This window comes from Crocuta crocuta, unplaced genomic scaffold (genome assembly GCF_008692635.1).
Source record: "Crocuta crocuta isolate KB4526 unplaced genomic scaffold, BGI_CrCroc_1.0 scaffold830, whole genome shotgun sequence".
Lineage (NCBI taxonomy): Eukaryota > Metazoa > Chordata > Mammalia > Carnivora > Hyaenidae > Crocuta > Crocuta crocuta.
In genome coordinates, this window is record NW_027531513.1 from 1,844,756 (window position 1) to 1,863,715 (window position 18,960).

At 41.1% G+C, this 18,960-nt stretch overlaps 1 protein-coding gene across 1 annotated transcript in view; it reads left to right on the forward strand.

The window, feature by feature from the left end:
- EML6 (EMAP like 6) overlaps positions 1-18,960 on the forward strand; it is a 273,438-nt gene that overhangs the window by 195,405 nt on the left and 59,073 nt on the right. The window contains exons 17-23 of the mRNA XM_077772351.1: positions 1,372-1,472; positions 2,751-2,953; positions 5,326-5,437; positions 5,704-5,831; positions 10,425-10,566; positions 13,857-14,009; positions 14,170-14,301. Of these exons, the coding sequence (XP_077628477.1) occupies positions 1,372-1,472; positions 2,751-2,953; positions 5,326-5,437; positions 5,704-5,831; positions 10,425-10,566; positions 13,857-14,009; positions 14,170-14,301 (971 nt within the window). The remainder of the gene's footprint in view (positions 1-1,371; positions 1,473-2,750; positions 2,954-5,325; positions 5,438-5,703; positions 5,832-10,424; positions 10,567-13,856; positions 14,010-14,169; positions 14,302-18,960) is intronic.

The following is an 18,960-nucleotide window of genomic DNA, read 5'->3' on the forward strand; positions in this document are numbered from 1 at the left end:
TGCCTTTAATTTTAAAATCTTATCTAATTGTATGTGTTAATATGTTCAACACAAGGTTAAATGGCAGTGGTAATAATCTTGTTCCTGAATTTATTGGGAATGACATTATGTAAGAATGTGACTTTGAGTTCACACACACAAAAACACATCTTGAATCAGCTACTGTTTTAGCACTTTATGCTTCTAAAGGATAGTGGCGTATAACATCCAGAGAGCCAGCCTGTATATAATTGTTATTGAATGAATCTGGGTTTTTCAATGAGAGTTAAGGGCTTCAGGGAAATATAAATGTCTAAAAGATAAGTCTCCCTTAATTCCTGCTTTTTTGAGTGCAAATTGGGTGTTTTTAAGTCACACATGAGTTAGATTTTTGTAAGAATAACTTTTCAGTTATCTATGAAATAACATAATTTTTGTTATGCATGTTAATATGATGAATTGTACTATTTGAGTCCTTAATAAACTACCCTTGCATTTTATCATAAAGTCTTATTTTTTTAATGTGCTACTGGATTTTCTTTGCTAGAATTTTATTTAAGATATTACTATTTATATTCATAAGAGATATTGGTCAGCTGTGTTCTTTTGGTTAATTGCTTTAATTTACATAATGAAGGTTTTGTCTTAATATACCAGAGAAGACCACCAAATTGTCCATTAAATCCAGTAAAATCTATCAAGTCCAGTAAATCCTTAAATTCTAATGTGATAATAGTCTACAGCAAAATTTCCCTGGTGCGTGGAACACAGGTCTAAAGCTCCAGGTCTACAATCAGTCCTCATTTTTATATTTGTCCTTCTGTATCTTGGGTTATCAACTTCTATTTCTGAATGCAGAGCATCCTAAAGTACCTTGAATCAACAGACGACATCCTTTCTCTCCCCATGAATATGAGCCAGGGGCTTCCATTCCTAGTGTGTACATTTCTAGCTGAACTTCCATTTAACCTAAAGTTATGCTGTCCACAGCAAAGAATGTTATATTTGAAGCTTCTCATTAATATGACTCCAATATCTTCCCTCTTTTCCCATAAAAGAGCTCTGTATCCTGAGAATTACAATCTTATGGTGATGGCATTAAATTTATCTTGTGAGACATTCTGATCCATTATAAATAATTCGTTAATTTGTTTAAAACATAACTGAGTAGACTTTGGTAGCAACATTAGAGTAAGAAGAGAGGGCTCAAACTTGCGAAGAAAAGTCAAAGCTTGTGAATTTAATATAGACTTCACATGTATTTTAAACTATTGTCTAATTGTCCTGTTAGATGTGTTTAGTGAAAGTTAGACCAAATGTATACTTTTAATAAACCTCTGTATCACTGCTTCCATGAAAACTAGATTTTTTTTTCTTGTCGGTTTCTTACAGAGGACATAAGGATAAGATATTTGTGGTAAAGTGTAACCCACACCATGTTGACAAACTGGTTACAGTTGGGATGAAGCACATCAAATTCTGGCAACAAGCAGGTACTGTTCTTTGAGTTTATCGTTTATGTGGTTGAGAGCTTTAAAAACAAATCCAGCTGAAAAAAAGGCCACCACCACTACCTATCCATTTAAAATTAAAATGTGCGAGGAAGACATGCTATCTCGAATTCACTCGGCGGCTTAATGTCTAAGTTGTAAAACACTTTATATGCTTCCTTGCATATTTATCAATATCTAGAAAGCCTTGGGAAATGTTCTGTGAAAATAATTATTTTCATAATTAGTCATCTGTTCTGAAAGCAGTCATTGTGTTAGACTACTGAACAGGAAATAAAATAATCACTTTGGTTGAGTGGACAAATTTTTCACTATTTTGAGGGTTCTTTTATTTATCACTGAATTTAACACATGAATTAAACCCTGACAGTATACACAGTAGGTGATCCAAATAAATTTTTATGCATCATAATGTTGATAATAAGGATGAGTAAGTAAGCAGGTCAGAACATGCAAGCACATTTTATTTTTCTCACTAATAAACCAGACCTGTTACTGGGATTGTGAATTCTTAGTATTGGCTTTGATACCATGCTTCATCTTAACACTGAACAAAACATAAGCTACTGTCCCAGTGCTTTCTACTTTTAAAGAAAAGACATTGGCATCCAAAATGTCTGGAGAGCCAGCCTGTGCGAAGTTTTCTGGAGTGGGTCTGGGTTTCTCAGTGCTCTTTGGGAAGTGCAGGGAAAGGTGAACATCTCAAGGACAAATCTGAACTACATACCTTTTCTTACAAAGTGATTCATTTTCTTACCCTAAAGGACCTGTGATAATAATTGAGGTAAAACAAACATAACTTGCTTACATTTTACATTACTGGCAGTGCTGCTTTCATTCTTCTTGGTCAGCATTCATGAAGACTTTCCTAGTTACCCTGGACACTTAGTCATTCCGTCCTCTGGCTGGCACAGAACTGGCACTAAACCCTGATTAGCCACATATCTTGTTGGACCAAGATGGTGTCCTCTCTCCAACTAGAACCCAAGTCCATTGAATAAAGAAATCCCTTCTTATCTTTATACCCCAGCACCAACCACTCTATCTGCCACAAAGGAGGGATTCAGTAAACATTGAATTAATCAATGTGTAAACGAGAAACCCTCTTAAATTATTTTTATGATTTTTCTGCCATATTTATACATCTTTACATATACACATAATGTAGACACACTGGGTTTTCATTGACGACGTCATTCCAAATGCTCATAGAAGGTGCCAGTTTTTCAAAACATCATACATACTCTTGGTCTACTTCAGGTGGTGGCTTCACCTCTAAAAGAGGAATTTTTGGAACTGTTGGAAAACTGGAAACAATGATGTGTGTTTCTTATGGGCGAATGGAAGATCTAGTGTTCTCAGGAGCAGCCACTGGAGATATTTTTATTTGGAAAGATATTCTACTACTGAAGACAGTGAAAGCTCATGACGGGCCTGTGTTTGCTATGTATGCATTGGATAAGGTATGATGTATTTTCATCATTAGCTTTCAAAAATGATAAATTAGTCTTCGGAAGGCCCACATCAACAGGATGCTTGTTTTTAAAAGCAGTCCTATCTGAATTGGGAAGTAGTTGTCATGAATGGAGAGGAGTACAAATATTTTCTAAATTTCATTCATTTATCATTATTTCTTTACATGCAGTTTCCTTCCATTTTTTTTGACACTCATTCTTCATGGCTCTCACCCCTCAGAATCCCTTAAGAAGTGTTGGGATAATGTACACACCCAGTAACAGACGAGTCCTGAGGAATATTTCAACATTCTCTTCCTCCTTTGTACACAATAAGAGAAGGCCGCAAAGTATCAAGCAGTTCTTTTATTGTCCTGCTCAGCAATTTGACCAGAAGTCAAGTTGATAACCAGTTTGTTCCTGTGTGAACAGGTTCAGCTTTCACAAGAGTGTTGGAGTGAAGGCTTTTCACTGGCTCTATTAGGGTTTTCCAGGGAAACGGAACGAGTGGGATTACTTACGCACACACATACAAAAATCAGATGTTTTATAAGGAATTGGTCCATGCAGTTATGGAGACTAAGAAGTCCCACTCTGCCATCTGCAAGCTGGAGAACCTGGAAAGCTGGTGGTGTGATGCACAGCAAGTCCACAGGCCAGACAACCAGGGATGCCAGTGGTTTAAGTCTGTCTGAGGGTGGGAAAAGATGCAGTGATCCAGCTCAATCAGTGAGACAGGAAGAACAGGGATGAATTCCTCCTTCCTTTGCCTTTTCTATTTGGGGTCTCAAAAAATTGGATGATGCTCACCCACATTGAGGAGGGCCATCTACTTTATTGAGCCTACCAATTCAATTACTACTCTCTTCTGGAAATACACTCACAGATAAATACAGAAACAATACTTGATCAGAGCACCCTCTGACCAGTCAAGATGACACAGAATTAATCATCACATCACTGTATTTTCACTTACATTCATCTTTGTCCTGGCCTGTCCAGCTACCTTCCTGCCTTATGGTGTTTTTGTATGTATGTATGTATGTTTGTTTGTTTTTAAGAAAGATCACACCATCAGTACTGCTAAAATACTTTATTCAACCAATTTTCCAGAAAAATCCATTTTTTATTCACTGCCAGTTTGCTGGTGGTACCAATTTATTGGTATTCTCTGACCTCCAAACAGTGTAGGCCACCCAACAAACCTAACTAAGCCAAGCCTCATTTTGCATTTACCTGTTCCCAGGTAGGAACTTCTAATCTGGGTAGAAGTAGGTTCTTGTTAGATGTGCAGCTATAATGGTTGTTTTAGTGGTTAAGCTGTTTCTTAATGGCAAATTATTTTGGGTGAAATTGCACATTGGACAAGATTAAGGAAGAATGCAAAACTTGAGTAGGTCTAAAGGTTGATGTTCTATAACTTGTTTAAACTCTTTTATTGCTTGGTAAGTTAACCTGAAACATAGAAAAGATGAGGATGACACAGTATAATATACAGGCTTTAAATTTAATTTGGGAATTAAATCTTCCCTACAAACCTGTAATGAAAATACAGGCATTTAATGTAAAAAACTTTAAAATATTATTTCCATGTGAACTTCACTGAAATAAAGTTAACTAAAAGTCTCCAAGAGAACAATGAAATACTCAGTATTTTTCATCTGAAAAAAAGGGTTTTCCTAAGAGCCGTTTGGTATACATAATCTGCCAGAAAGGAAAACTAATAAAGCCAAGGAATCATAAGTTTAGAACAAAAATAAAAGTCACTGTTCAGTAAAAACAAAACAAAACACAAACACAAACAAAAGACGAAAACAAAAAAACCTAGTATGTTAGGCATTTTACTTTCCAAGTTTTAAAAATTAATCTGGAAATTGATGCCCATTGAACAAAAAAGGATAGTTTTGTTACGTGAACTGCTTAAGTTACTCTTAATAAATAATGGTGTTCTCTCCTGGAAGAAAATGTTTAATTTAAAAATTACATTTTTAGTAATTTTTAATTATGACATTAATTCCAATTCATTCGGTGGGAATAGATGAGATACCAGAAGCTCTGCCAGGCTTTGAGGCTGGTCCTGTTCCCCAGGCACCCACATTGAAGCAGGGCCATCCATGACCCAGGGTATCAGGTGCCAACCAAAGGTCTGAGGAAAGTGTGAAGAAAACACAGTGAGAATGTGCTTTATCTGCTACAGAAGCAGGGGAGAGGTGCTTCCAGCCAATATTACATGAATATCCTATGTTATCATGTTTGTCAGTCTTCTCTACTTAGGAAGAAAATGCAGACAAAGCTGCTTTTCCCCAGGGGGAACATTTTGAGGCCGGGTGGGTAACTTGTCATTTTGATGTATATTTAGTTCTACCCATGTGTCTTTGCAGGGTTTTGTAACGGGTGGAAAGGATGGAATTGTGGAGCTCTGGGATGATATGTTTGAAAGATGCTTGAAGACTTATGCCATTAAAAGAGCAGCATTGTCAACCAGCTCAAAAGGTACCACACCCGAATACATAATAGGAATCTTTCTTTTCGTAGGAATGGACAAGATGGTACCAACGTTCTTGGACAACCATTTCCAAATCAGTTCTCTTCTTCTGCATTTAGAGAGAGCTCTTGGCCCCTGGTAGAAATATCAAGTAGGATTGCGTAGTATATGCTTTTGAAGTACAAAGACAGAGTGTATATAATAACCAGGCTTGCTGTTGTTGTTCTGCCAAATACAATATTTGCAATATTAAGTACAGTATCTCCCCCCTCAGGCTTGCTTTTGGAAGATAACCCTTCAATTCGTGCCATCACTTTGGGACATGGACATATCCTGGTGGGAACAAAAAATGGGGAGATCCTGGAAATTGATAAAAGTGGCCCAATGACGCTGCTCATTCAGGTACTGTTTACAGCTTCTAAAGCACAGTTCTTGTCAGACCAGGGCTAGGGTGAGGCGAGGGGGCCACTTAGGGTGAAGTGTGTAAGTAGGTACTCAGTCTCAGGGTTGTGCAACTGCTCTGTTAATTACCTACTGCTGTATAATGAATTGCCACAAATTTAGCAGCTTAAAACAATACCTGCTTATTATCTGAAAGTTTTTGTGGGTCAGGAGTTTGAGCATGGCTTAACTGGGCCCTCTGCTTAAAGTTTCACAAGGCTACAGTAAAGAACTGTAGTCTTTTCTGAGGTCCCCCAGAGGAAGGATCTACCTCCAGGATCACTCAGGTTGTTGGCAGAATTCACTTCCTTGTAGTTGTAGGACAGAGGGCTCCATTTCTTAAAAATTTTTTTAAATGCTCCTTTATTTTTGAGATAAAGTGCAAGTGGGGGAGGGCAGAGAGAGAGAGGGAGACACAGGCTCCAGGCTCTGAGCTGTGAGAGTCATGAGATCATGACATGAGCCAAAGTCAGATGCTTAACCTACTGAGCCATCCAGCTGCCCCATGAGTGTTCCATTTCTTGTTGGCTGTTGGCCAGAGGCCACCTTCAGCTCTTAGAGGCTGCACACAGTTCTTTGCCACATGGGATTCCCCAACATGGCTTCTTTGAGGCCACCAAAGGCAAGAGAAAAAAAAATAGGCAATGCATTCTTATATGACATAATCACATCATCAAATACATGTAATCTTGAACATCCATGCCCTTTGCCATATTTTATTGGTTGGCAAATAGCTACAGGTCATTCTATACTCAAAAGATGGTGATTACACAGAGTGGAAACCAGGAGAATCATGAGGGTCACCTCATGAATGTGTCCATTACATTCTTCCATCTGGTCACCGATTATTACTGTTCCTACCACATGCAGAGTACATTTCCCTCCCCTAGGGTCCCCAAGAGTGTTATCCCATTACAATATCTGTTCAGAGTCCATAACCTCATTGTCTAAATCAAGTCCAGGTATGGATGAGGCTTTTTCATATTTCTTCTCAATATCTCAATCCAGAAAACTATCAGGAAAAATTATTTTCTCTACTCACAACAAATCTGGAAATGTCTTCTTAGATTTTGTGCCTCATTCTAGTCTCAGCCTTGATTCATATAAATGCATGAAGTACTTCTTACCCTCCCTCTCCCCTCAAGAATTATACTCAGATAAAATCACATTAAAATAAATATCAACAGAGTCTTCAAAGATCAATGAAGTGAAAAAAATCCTGAGGGGATGGGAGTGTATGGAGGTGACAGATAGTCCTGCCCAATTTGGTGATAGATGGACTTTATTTATAGGCGGAAGAGGCCCAAGGAAGAGGGTGGGGGGTACATTCAGAAGTTGGAGTGAAAAAAAATACACAGTGATTATCTAAGTTTCAGGACTTCTGTGGGTCCGATGGAGGAGCACTGTCTCCTCCTACAAGTTTGCTCTGTTGGAGATGAACCCCAAAATCCCATTGAGAGCAGCTCTCTGATTTGCACACCTGGGAACCGGTCTGCACACATACCATGATTCAGAACACTGTGAGGTTTTTAAAAATGCATGTATCCAAACCTCACTCAGGATATCCTGAATAAGAATGTATTTGAAAAAGAATTGTGTGTTAAAAGCAAACCTCCAAAGCTTTGTCACTGATTGTGCCAGGGAGACAGGATTGAAAATGTGCTGGAGGTCCTTCCACAGGTGTGACTTCTCATTTCTCCAGCTGCTCTTGAATCTGTTGTTTCCTTCCAAACAAATCTCTTTTTCTTTCTGGCCACGACTTCTTACTGAATTTTACTGAAAAGTGATTATTTCTTTCTAATCCCTGAGTGTTTGAGACTTCAACTTGTTTGCACACATGCTATATTGTTAAATACTGTTTTTCAAACCCATACTATAATATGATTTAAACAATACTGTAAGATTTAAATTCTGCTTTCTAATTTAAAAAATATAATAGTTGAGCTCATTTTGTTTAAATACGTTTTAAACTTGAAAATGAAAGCTTTTAGCTTTTCCATTCTCCATAAGTCTGTTCTTTCCCCTATTTGTTTTTGTTGCTCTAATAATAAAAACAGCCACAAGTGCCATTTATTCAGTACCTACTATGTGTCAAGCAATACTGTTGTGCAGAATTTCTTTTTCTCAATGGATTTGCTCAGTTGATACCGTTTTATAGATGAGGAACCCACCACCCAATAAAGTGTCCACAGCCATGTGCTAAGAACCGTGGAGCTGGATTTCAAACCAAGGTTTGTCAGATACCAGAGCCTTTCCTTTTTCACTACACTGGGCTCTTCTCCAAATGTCTCTTAGCGTGAAGACTTCCAGAGAGCCGCGCAGAGGGCATGGCCCCCTGAGCTGTGGGCAGGCAGTAGAGTTGGTAGAACCTTGAGTAAAAATGTTGGTTACCACCATCTTGTCTCTTTACACTTGTACCATTCTTTTCCTTTTCTGTCAGCATCTCTCTTTCCTCTGTTTGTCTATCACTCCTTCGCCATTTCCTCCTAAGCAGAGCTAAGAAGTTCAATTCAATCAGTGCTTGTTGGGCTTCTGCTGAGATCAGCCTTGTGCTGCATGCTGTGCATGGTGGAATAGGGCTTCCTATCCCCCAAGGCTCACAGCCCTGCTCCGAGAGAGGTTGGACACTGAGGGAAAGTTAAGGAACAGGCAGCATGATTAAGACCATCAGCTACTCTGCTGTGGGGAGATATCAGAACCACTTTGCCAGTTTCTTTAGCATGGCAACTCAGTGTCACTTGAAATAGCTTCCTTATTTTTTAAGAGAAAGCAGGCTGGGTTGGAAGAGAGAAGTGATAGGAGATGAATTCTGAAAATTCCCATTGTATATTCTTTAAATATAACCAACTCTGAATTATGCAGCTATTTACGACCAGCTTTATGGGTAGTAAATAGGAGGAAGGTAAGATTCCAAGCCCATTCCTCTGCCACTTGAGGTACTTCCAGCCTGTCTTGCTCGTTATCCATTCCTATGTTATACAGAAACTTAATCCTGTTAGATTAGGTAAATACGATGTCTAAGTAAATATATGAGGCAGTGGGTGAAAAGGATCTCAGAAGTCTGCCCTGTCCTCTCAAGCCAAATGTAAAAGGAACTTGATCTGTGAAATGGCTCCAAGCAGATCCATTCTGGGGGGGAAACCGGGTTTGATACCTGACCCATCCTCTGACCATGACCTTTGGGGTGGGAGACATCTGAAGGGAGGAAAACAAGAAAACTAGGAATGTGAGGTGCTCCAGTTGCAATAAATTCACTTTTAGGCCCTTCTCAGATAGCTGAATGTCAGCTCCATTTGGAACTTTGTTATCTTCTGCCGAATTACTGTTTTGCTCAAACAGTTTCCCTGTTAAACCAGAATCGTCCAGTTTCTCTTTGGAAAGCCACCTGTTCCCTGAAGGATTCCAAGTACAAACACCTTTCAAATGCCTTTTTTCTTTAGTGTGGTTTTCCTTTTTTCTTTAGTAAGCAAAGCCTTTTTATAATTAGCCACTAAAAGCAGAAATTCAGTGAACAGTATGGTCTCTTTTATTGTTCTGTGCACTAATCTATTCTCTGCACTGCTTTATCGAGTAATAAATTGTAGGAATCAGAGTCATTTTCTTCCTAATTGTTCATTTGTAAAATGGTTTTATCTCCTTTCTAATCCAGTTAGGTGTGTTTGTGATAAGATATAGGTATATAGAATTGGTCCAATGCCTATTAAGCACCTTTCAGTTTTCTGATACACACTGAATAGAATAATGTCTAAGCAGACACTGAACTTGAGTCATTCCCAGGACACCTGATTTGAAAACTGAGCTCTCTTTACTTTTGTTTTGCCAAATACTGTGCATTCACAGGACTAAAATGGAATTAAATGAACAAGAATATTGCTCTGATAGCGATAATGAGTTTATTGAAAAAGGTGTTTTACATCACGATCAAGCTGTTTTACAAGTATGTGTACACCTATATATACTGTGTTAACTCCGTCTCACGTAAGAGGATAAAATGATGGCATTTATTTATTCACCCAGATGTTTCTTTTTTTATTTTTAATATTTTAATTTATTTCTAGGAGAGAGAGAGACAGCGTGAGCAGGGGAGGGTCAGAGAGAGAGGGAGTCACAGACTGAAACAGGCTCCAGGCTCTGAGCTGGCAGTCAGCACAGAGCCCGACGCGGGGCTCGAACCCACGAACCGCGAGATCATGACCTAAGCGAAAGTCAGACGTTTAACCGACTAAGCCACCCAGGCGCCCCAATGCACACAGATGTTTCTAAAAGGAAAGATGTTGGCATCCTATGAACAAAGCTTATGAGCAATGAGTCCATGTTTTGCTTTACAAATGAATACTTCAGCATCATGAAGGCCCGGCTTCCAACTCAAGTTCAAATGAAAAAAAAAATAAAGTATATGGTGCCTTCATTTTGGCTCAAGGAAGCTCAAACTGTGTTTGTTCCTATTTGAACCTGCGTAAGACCCCCTCGGGCTGGGTATACAGCCCAGTGCTACAGAAGGGCAAGCCAGGAAGCGTGAACCGGGTTTACACTCCCTTGTTGCCTCTCCCACAGGGGCACATGGAAGGAGAAGTGTGGGGGCTCGCAGCTCACCCGCTCCTGCCCATCTGTGCGACTGTGAGCGATGATAAAACACTCCGGATCTGGGAATTATCCTCCCAGCACCGTATGCTGGCAGTGCGAAAGCTCAAAAAAGGTACTTGCTCTCGCCTTACACATCTGTAAAAGTATTTACAAACCACAAAGTGTGGTGTGTTCGTTCATTCGCTCAAGTAATATTTCCTGAGTGCGCCTGTCACATGCCTCCCAAGTCTGCAAGGTAATGGGAATTCGATGTTCTTTGCTACAGACATAAATTCCAGAAGGCTGGCCTCCTCTATTATTTCCTTCATTTCCCTTGCATTACGCAGACATTTGCCACCTGGGGGCAATATGTCCTTCTTCTTCTCATGGAGAGCTTTGGAAATCTGTTGAAATACCTCAGCTTTTCAGAAATGCTGTTTGTCTTTATGTCTAACAGTCTCTAAGAACTGATTTTGTTACTGGAAGACAGAAGTCAGTTTTATTTAAAAAAAAAAAAAAGAGTTAATATCAAAAACCGTGTAAATCTGTATTTAACACCTATGTGCACTGGAACAAAGAGGTATGCCGGGAAGTACAAGTTACTGAGTAGCAGCTATGTATCAGGTACTGGGATCCCGTGGTGAATGGTCCCATCTATAGTGTCAGAGCTGGGCGAGATTTGAAGAGAGTCCCAGCAACAGATGGTCCATTCAAATAGGGCAATTTGAGGAGAGTCTAAAAAGGAGACCATTTGTTAGAGGAGCGGGCAGCGTGGTGAGAAATGACCAGGGATAGTGCAGCAGCGTGCAGCCAGTAACAGCCAGGTGCCTTCACCAGGCCTGGGCCTGAGGGGCAAGAGGAGAGAGCAGCGCCGGGACCTGAAAGTTAGAGGTGTGTGACGGAACTAGGGCGATCCATCGGCTCAGGGACACAGCCAGCGTGCAGTAGGCCCACCGGGAGGCTGCTAGGGGAGTGCATACCCCGAGCCCCCTGCTCTTCCTTATTTTCCCATTCCCCCCACCCCCATAAGCCTCCTGTCTATGCTCTCCCTCACCCAAATGCAATCAAAAGCCAGGAGGCAAGGGAACCCGTTGCTGTAATCTATGCAGGCCCACAGACAGCACAGAGCAGGGTGGAACATGGATGTGGAGAGACCAGTGAAAGATGTCTGGCACAAACAAGGTGTTAGGGAGCTCAGAGGAAGGCCTGTTGCCAGGGACAGCTTCTCAGGGAGGAGAGATGAGGCTCAGAGGGTTTGTAAAAGTTCTCAGGAAAGCATGTGATTGGGGTCTGGCCCTAAAATATGTATACCAGGTAGTTTAACAAGTAGAGAGACGTGGAGAATGTACTGTAGGGGGATAACATGAGAAAAGATGTCAAGACGATAGTAACAGTAATGATGGTGGCTAATATTGTTGAGCCACCTGACTACTAGCAATTTGCCTTTGGTCTTCATGGGAACCTAAGGAGTGAGGCCATTATTATCACTTAGGGATAAGGAGATGGAGGCACAGAGAACTTTACGTTGTTTGCCTGAAATTGTACAGCTAGTAGGTGATGGAACTGAATTCCAACCCAGGCAGCATGGCTTCAGAAAGCACACCTGTGGCTACTACATGAGGCTGTTTTTCTCTGCCATACTGTTGCCTCTCTTTACAGTCAACTTGTGGGCCTTAGAAAGTGGCGGAGCCAGGATTCAAACCCAGGTCTGAGTCCAAAGCCCATGCTCTTAAACCGTTACTCAATTGAATCATTGGACCACTAATTTATATTGGGAAGAAGATATACCAAGACCTCCTTGGGAGTGACTTCAACATCAGACAGTGGCCTTTATTCACTAGGTTAAATATTAGTTCAAGAGAACATCTACTAACATATCTTAGATGGGCTGACCATTCAACCCAGTTTACAACGCTTGTCCCTGTGTAATTATTAATAGCTCTCCCTTTCACTCTGAGAAGTGCCGTGGTTTATACAATAAAATATATGGTTAAGCTAATCTTGATGACTCTCCTCAAGGGCAGGCTTGCCTTTGTCCTCTTGCCCCTAGCACCATGCATGACTCATAGTACATAAATAACTTGTTACTAACTGAGGGAATGAATGAAGATATAATTTAGATGAGACAATTTGAAGCTACAGGTATAACACAGCTTTCCGCATACCATGAACAGTGATGGAAGGGAGCATGTGGAAGCTGAGTTTGGAATGCCTTAGCACAAGGCTGTGTGACTGTCCCATCTCCAGAGTTGTGCTTACCAAAGTCTTGATAGTAAGGTAGGGGGGCCCTATTCTTTTTTTAAAAAATATTTATTATTTTTGAGGGAGAGAGACAGAGTGCAAGCTGGGGAGGGGCAGAGGGAGAGAGCGAGATGCAGAATCCGAAGCAGGCTCCCAGCTCTGAGCTGTCAGCACAGAGCCTGATGCAGGGCTCGAACCCATAAACCATGAGATCATGACCTGAGCTGAAGTCAGATGCTTAACTAGGTGCGGGGGGCAGGGGGAGACTATTAATTAGGATTCCTATTAAACACTCCCTCCCAACAGAGTCCACACTCATTCAGAAATGTCCCCGTATGACCCTGCAGAAAGCAGTAGAAAACATTGCTCACGGAGCCCTGTCAGCCCATACTGTTCAGTTTCATAGACACCTCTTGAGGGAGTGTTGTCCACACAGAAGAGCAGGATCAAATCTTCTACCTCTTGAGTCATGCATTATGATCCATGGATTAGAGACTTGAAGTGACTGCAAGATCCACAAGTCTCTGAAGCAAGTTTTGTGTGTAAATCATGATATCCAAAAAACGGCTTCCAGAAATTGAACTCCAGAATTCCCATTCATAAGTATCTCTTTTCTTGGGAGCAGAGAGACTGGTTTTCTTAATCTTTTACTCCTTTCATCCATTCACTCCATGTGTCTTTTGAAAAACCCAGGTATTCAAGTAGTAAGAAACGAATGGATAAACCTCAAAGAAAGGGAAATGTGTCGTTTTGTTCTGTTTTTTAGCATTTGGATCATTGTCCTTGGATTTGAAGGGGAGATACATATTTTTTTAATGTTTATTTTTGAGAGACAGAGAGACAGACTGTGAATGGGGAAGGGACATAGACAGGGAGACACAGAATCCGAAGGAGGCTCCAGGCTTTGAGCTGTCAGCACAGAGCCCAACGCAGGGCTTGAACCCATGAACCGTGAGACGATGACCTGAGCTGAAGTCGGATGCTCAACCAACTCAGCCACTCAGGTGCCCCAGGAAGATATATTTTAAATTATGGAATTTTTAGTTTTTCTCACAAGTAACATTAAAGGCACAATAACATGTCTATGCGTACTGCACATAGGCACATTTCTCCATCTCTGCGTTGGGTTTGTTTGATAGAAGAACCCTGGATAATAACTGTTCTTTGTGGATCCTTTCGTAGGAGGAAGATGCTGTGCTTTCTCCCCTGATGGGAAAGCCTTAGCTGTTGGCTTGAATGATGGCAGTTTCCTGGTCGTAAATGCTGACACTGTTGAAGACATGGTCTCCTTCCATCACAGAAAAGAAATGATCTCTGATATTAAATTTTCAAAAGGTGAAGATTAAAGCAGAAACTTTCTAAAATAAATTGGGACAAAAATTTATAAAAGGGACTATTTAAATACTTCCTTGACCTTTTCCCCAATTGAAATAAGTTCCTGGAAGTACATTCTTGTCTAAAATTTTGGGAGTTAACTGCATGTTTTTTTTTTTAGATACAGGAAAATACCTTGCCGTGGCATCCCATGATAACTTTGTGGATATTTACAATGTACTGACAAGCAAACGGGTGGGCATCTGTAAAGGTGCTTCTAGTTATATTACACATATTGACTGGGACTCTAGAGGTAAAGTATGTTGTGGCTTTCAAACTATAATTTTTGTTTAAAAAAAAGTCAATATCCATTCATACATGTTTCCAGAGAGAAGAACAGTTGACTTTTAGAGAAAAGTAGAGTGGAGAACCCACAACAAATATAAACAACTTTAATTTTACAACCCAGGGGCACCTTTTGCAGTTGTGAACATTTTGCAGTTTTTCTGTCTTACCACTCTTACCACGCTGCCGCCACCACCACCACCACCACCACCACTACTACTACTATTATTAATTTAAGCCATTGAGTTTTAAGACCATTAAAGATACATGATGCCTTCTGTTACCCTAGCAAGCCACTGCTTCACCTTTGGGTTTGGCGTTCTGTGTCCTTGCCTTGAGTCTCCTCCTTACTGGTTTCCCTTTTCCTAACAATCCTCCACCTCCCGGAGAACTGCCCAAGAAGTCTCCAGCAATTTTCACCTTCTGGCAGAGGTAGAACGCTACATTCAGCTCACCTAAAGTTACCCTGCTCTCCAAAGCAACTACCTCCTCCAAGTCATGCCCCCAGATGCCATGGGGATTTGTCTATTTAGTTGACAAATCTAGTTTCTCCCATGTGCAAAGTCTTAAGTCAGGAAATATGGATGATTCAGAAGTGAGACACAGTTCCTGTAGTACCCCACAAGAGTTTATAATTTAGCAGCGGAGACATACTTGTGCTTGAAAAATACAGACACCCAAATAGTGGGACATGGGGACAAGAAATGGCGTGTCACAGGGAAGTGGTGTGTGGGGCCTCTAAGTGGGCCACATCAGCATTCAGCTCCCAGGATGGAGCATCATTGCTCCGGGGGAGTCACTTTTTTTCTTTTTTTCAGATTTATTTTGATTGTTGTTTATAGTGTGATCAAAATTTTACATGCACATAGTTTAAAGAGAGAAGTAATTTAACAAAGTTTGCTTGAGAAACGGTATCCTTCCCCCACCCTTTTCCTATGATCAGAGAGTTGAAGTGTTTTCCTCTGATCGGGGGGATTCACTTTTAAATCTCATCCCAGGGACTTGGCTGACATTAGAGTATGGGGTAGCCATTGAGGGATCGGCAGGTCCCAGCTTTGAAAGGAGTTTTAGTTGACTCTGGTAGGAAAACACCAAGCACAGTGGTGTCTCTGAGGAAGGAGCTCACCACAGGGGAATCCATGGAGCCTCATGGAAGCAGTGTCCTTTGAGATCAACCTCTGAGATCTTGAGGTGACCAGAAGTTCACCAGATGAAGTCTGGGACAAGCATTCCAGGCTCAGAAGGAATATGGCATGCCAAGACAAGGAGGTGGGAAAAACAGGGGAAATTAAGAAACAGTAATATTGAGTGGCTGAGGCAAGAAGAGAAGAATGTGGAGAGACAGACCAGGACAGGATGCAAAGGAACCTTCACCTCCTGCTAGGAAGCTGAGCACTGTCCTTTATCCCGGAGGCATTAGGTAACTCTGAAGGATTTAGAGGGGGCTGGAGGGGTTCCTCTGCCATCTTGGGGAGGATGAGTAATCTAGAGTTGGAAAGCAACTAAAATCAGCCAGGAGAAAGAGGTGCTGAGATCCTCCACCAAAGAGAGATTATTTCAGAGTTGCCGGAATATTGTATTTCAAGTATTTCTTGAAGGACTGGCCATAGACTGATCCTACTACCAGGCAGGTATTCCTGTATAATTACTTGCTGCACTGGAATTTGGACTTTATTTAAGGCTTCCAACCCGCAGGCACTTTATATAGTGCAATAGATGGAAGAAAGCGTGCTGTTTACTGTAAGAGGTGCAAGTCCCAACAAGGGCAGAGGGAGATCAGATAAGTCCCTCTCACTTTCACGTCAGAGCCCTGCCAGACACAGTGCCGAGGGCTTAGGCTGGCATTTGTGATCAAACGGGACTCTGGTGGCCTGCGAGTCCTCTAGGAACCATTGAGGCCAGACAGAGGGAGACAGCTGCTTCTCAGCCCCACTTCCTGGATGTTCTCTGCTTTATTGTTTTAAAAAAAAAAAAAACAGTGATTTCCCCCTGTAAATTCTCTTGCTAACATCCCTATTTATGTCATCTTGGGAGGAGAATTTAGAACAGTGAGGACCAGCCTTATGCATCTGTAGAATATAGTGTGTTTTGTTGGCAGTTCAACACCCACAAAATACATAGCACAGCTTGTGAAGTCCCATGACAGTAGTCAGTGGAGGCTAAACTCAGTTCCTATTCACAGGTTAAATATTATTTATAAGAGAAAATAAGACATAGCAAGAATAAATTTTAATTGGGAAGACTCTTTTACATTAGTTTTAATTTTGGTAAAATACACGTAAAATGTACCATCCTAACGATCTTTAAGTGACATTTAAAATTCAGTGGCATTAACTGCATTCACACAGTTGGGCAGCCTTCACCACCATCCATTTCCATAAATCTTCCTGTAAACCGAACCTCTATACCCATCAGACAGTAACTCCCCTTTTCCACGTCTCCCAGACCCTGCTAACCACCATTCTATTTTATGTCTCTATGAATTTGACTGCTGTAGGTATTTCATGTAAGTGGATCATATAGTATTTGTCTTTTTGTAACTGATTTATTTCACCTAACACAGTGCCCTTGAGATTAATCCATATTGTAGCATGTGTCAGAATTTCCTTCCTTTTTAAATTTTTTTTAAAGTTTGTTCATTTATTTTGAGAGAGACAGAGACGGTGCAGGTAGGTGAGGGGCAGAGCCAGAGGGAGGTAGAGAACCCCAACCAGGCTCCCGTGCTGCCAACACAGAGCCCAACCTGGGGCTTGAACTCACGAAACTGCACGATCATGACCTGAGCATATAACTGACTGAGCCACCCTGGCACCCCCCCCCCCCCCCTCTTCTTTTATTAAAAAAAGGAAACTCTTGTTTGTTTATTTTCCTTCCGTTTTAAAGCTGAATAATACTCCATTGTTTGTATATGCCACAGTTTGTTTACTCATCCATCGATGGACCCTTGGGTTGTTTCCATCTTTTAGTTATTGTACATAATGCTGCTATGAACATGAGTGTACTGGACCCTGCTTTTAATTCTTTTGGGACATCTACCCAGAAAGGGAATTGCTGAATCTGATGATAATTCTATTTTTAACTTCTTGAGGAGCCACCATTACTATTTTGCACAGCTGTTGGATCACTTGACATTCTTACCAACAGGGCACAAGTGTTCCATTTGCTCTACATCCTCACCAACACTTGCCATTTTCTGGTTTGGGGGGAGATCTTTTTTATAATAGCCATCCTGATCGGTGTGACATGGTATCTTATTTTGGTTTTTCTTTGCATTTTGAGAGGTTTTTTTTTTAAACCTGCGCATGTGTAGGCCCTGTGTAGGGCTATAAAGAGGAGTAAGTCCTACGTGGAAAGAACAGGAGATTGGCCAGGATCAGTGGGTTGCAATCATGGAGGCGATGGTCTTTATATATAAAGGCCCTCGGTGTAGAGCCATCTCTTTGCAGGGAGAGGGACAAACCTCATTATTTCCACAATTTTGCCCTAAGCCAGCTTCTGTGGTCCCACCAGAGCTGAGGGTGATAGAAAAGACACTGGGAGTAAGGAGGCCAAGGTCTTTGGAAAGCAACCTCATCTCTGTCCTAAGTGGCCCCTTTTGTCAGGTGAGAACGTCAGACCAAATGTGTTCTATGGACGGAGAGGAAAATAGAATGCTTTTGATTCTCGGGGAGGAGTTATATTACCTGGAGAATCCGAGCAAGTATGCCCATGGACCTCCCCTGGTTTAACTCCAATTTGATTGCCATGAGGTATGTGTCACGTTGGTATTCTCATTCTGATATCCCACTTCCCAAAGTGGCTGACCTCAGGAATGCGCCATGCTGCCTCAACACCAGCCTGGCTTCTCACAGCAGGGTCTTGAGGGTCCAGCAAGGGCAGAGAGCAGAACTGAGGAGCAGGGTTCTATTTCATGCCTTTGATCTTGTCAAAAATAGTGAACACATTTGCCAGAGCCAGCTGGCTTGTCAAGGGTGGGGGATGGCACAGCCTTTCGTGTCCATGGCAACCACCGGTCCTAAGAAACCAAAAAGCGCATCAGCCTTTTTCAGGAATGTCAGCTGCCCCTGAATGAAAGCTCCTGTAGAAAATGCTTGAGAAAGGGAAAAAAAAAAAAAAGGTGGAGAGAGATAAAATATGGAAGAATATTTCCTAGTCGATATCAGTTTATTTCTAGAAATATCAGGACTATAAGTCCAGTCAGCAGTTTGAGCCTAATGGAACTCTCATTCCCGTTTTCATTGCAAATTATCTGATACATTTGGTACATTTTGTATGAATTTTGGAATTGTTCTAACTTAAAAGGTATATAACAACTAGGAGAATGGGTGTGAATTATTTCGTGGATTATATAAAGCTCTATACACCTGCCGGGTGTGTGGTTTCCTATACCTGCTTAGTAATAAGGACATCTGGCTCTTCTGATTCTCTTCCTCCTTGTGAGAAGACGTTTCTTGTGAATAAAAATGTGAGCATTCTGAAAGAATAGGGTTACTGTTACTAAATGGCAATTATACATGGATTATATAGATTCTTTGCTCTTTGCTTCTGTTCTCAGAATATTTCAGTGCTTATATGACAGAGCGGAGGCAGCAGAAAAAGACTGGTGACCTAAATATTTCCTGTGTGC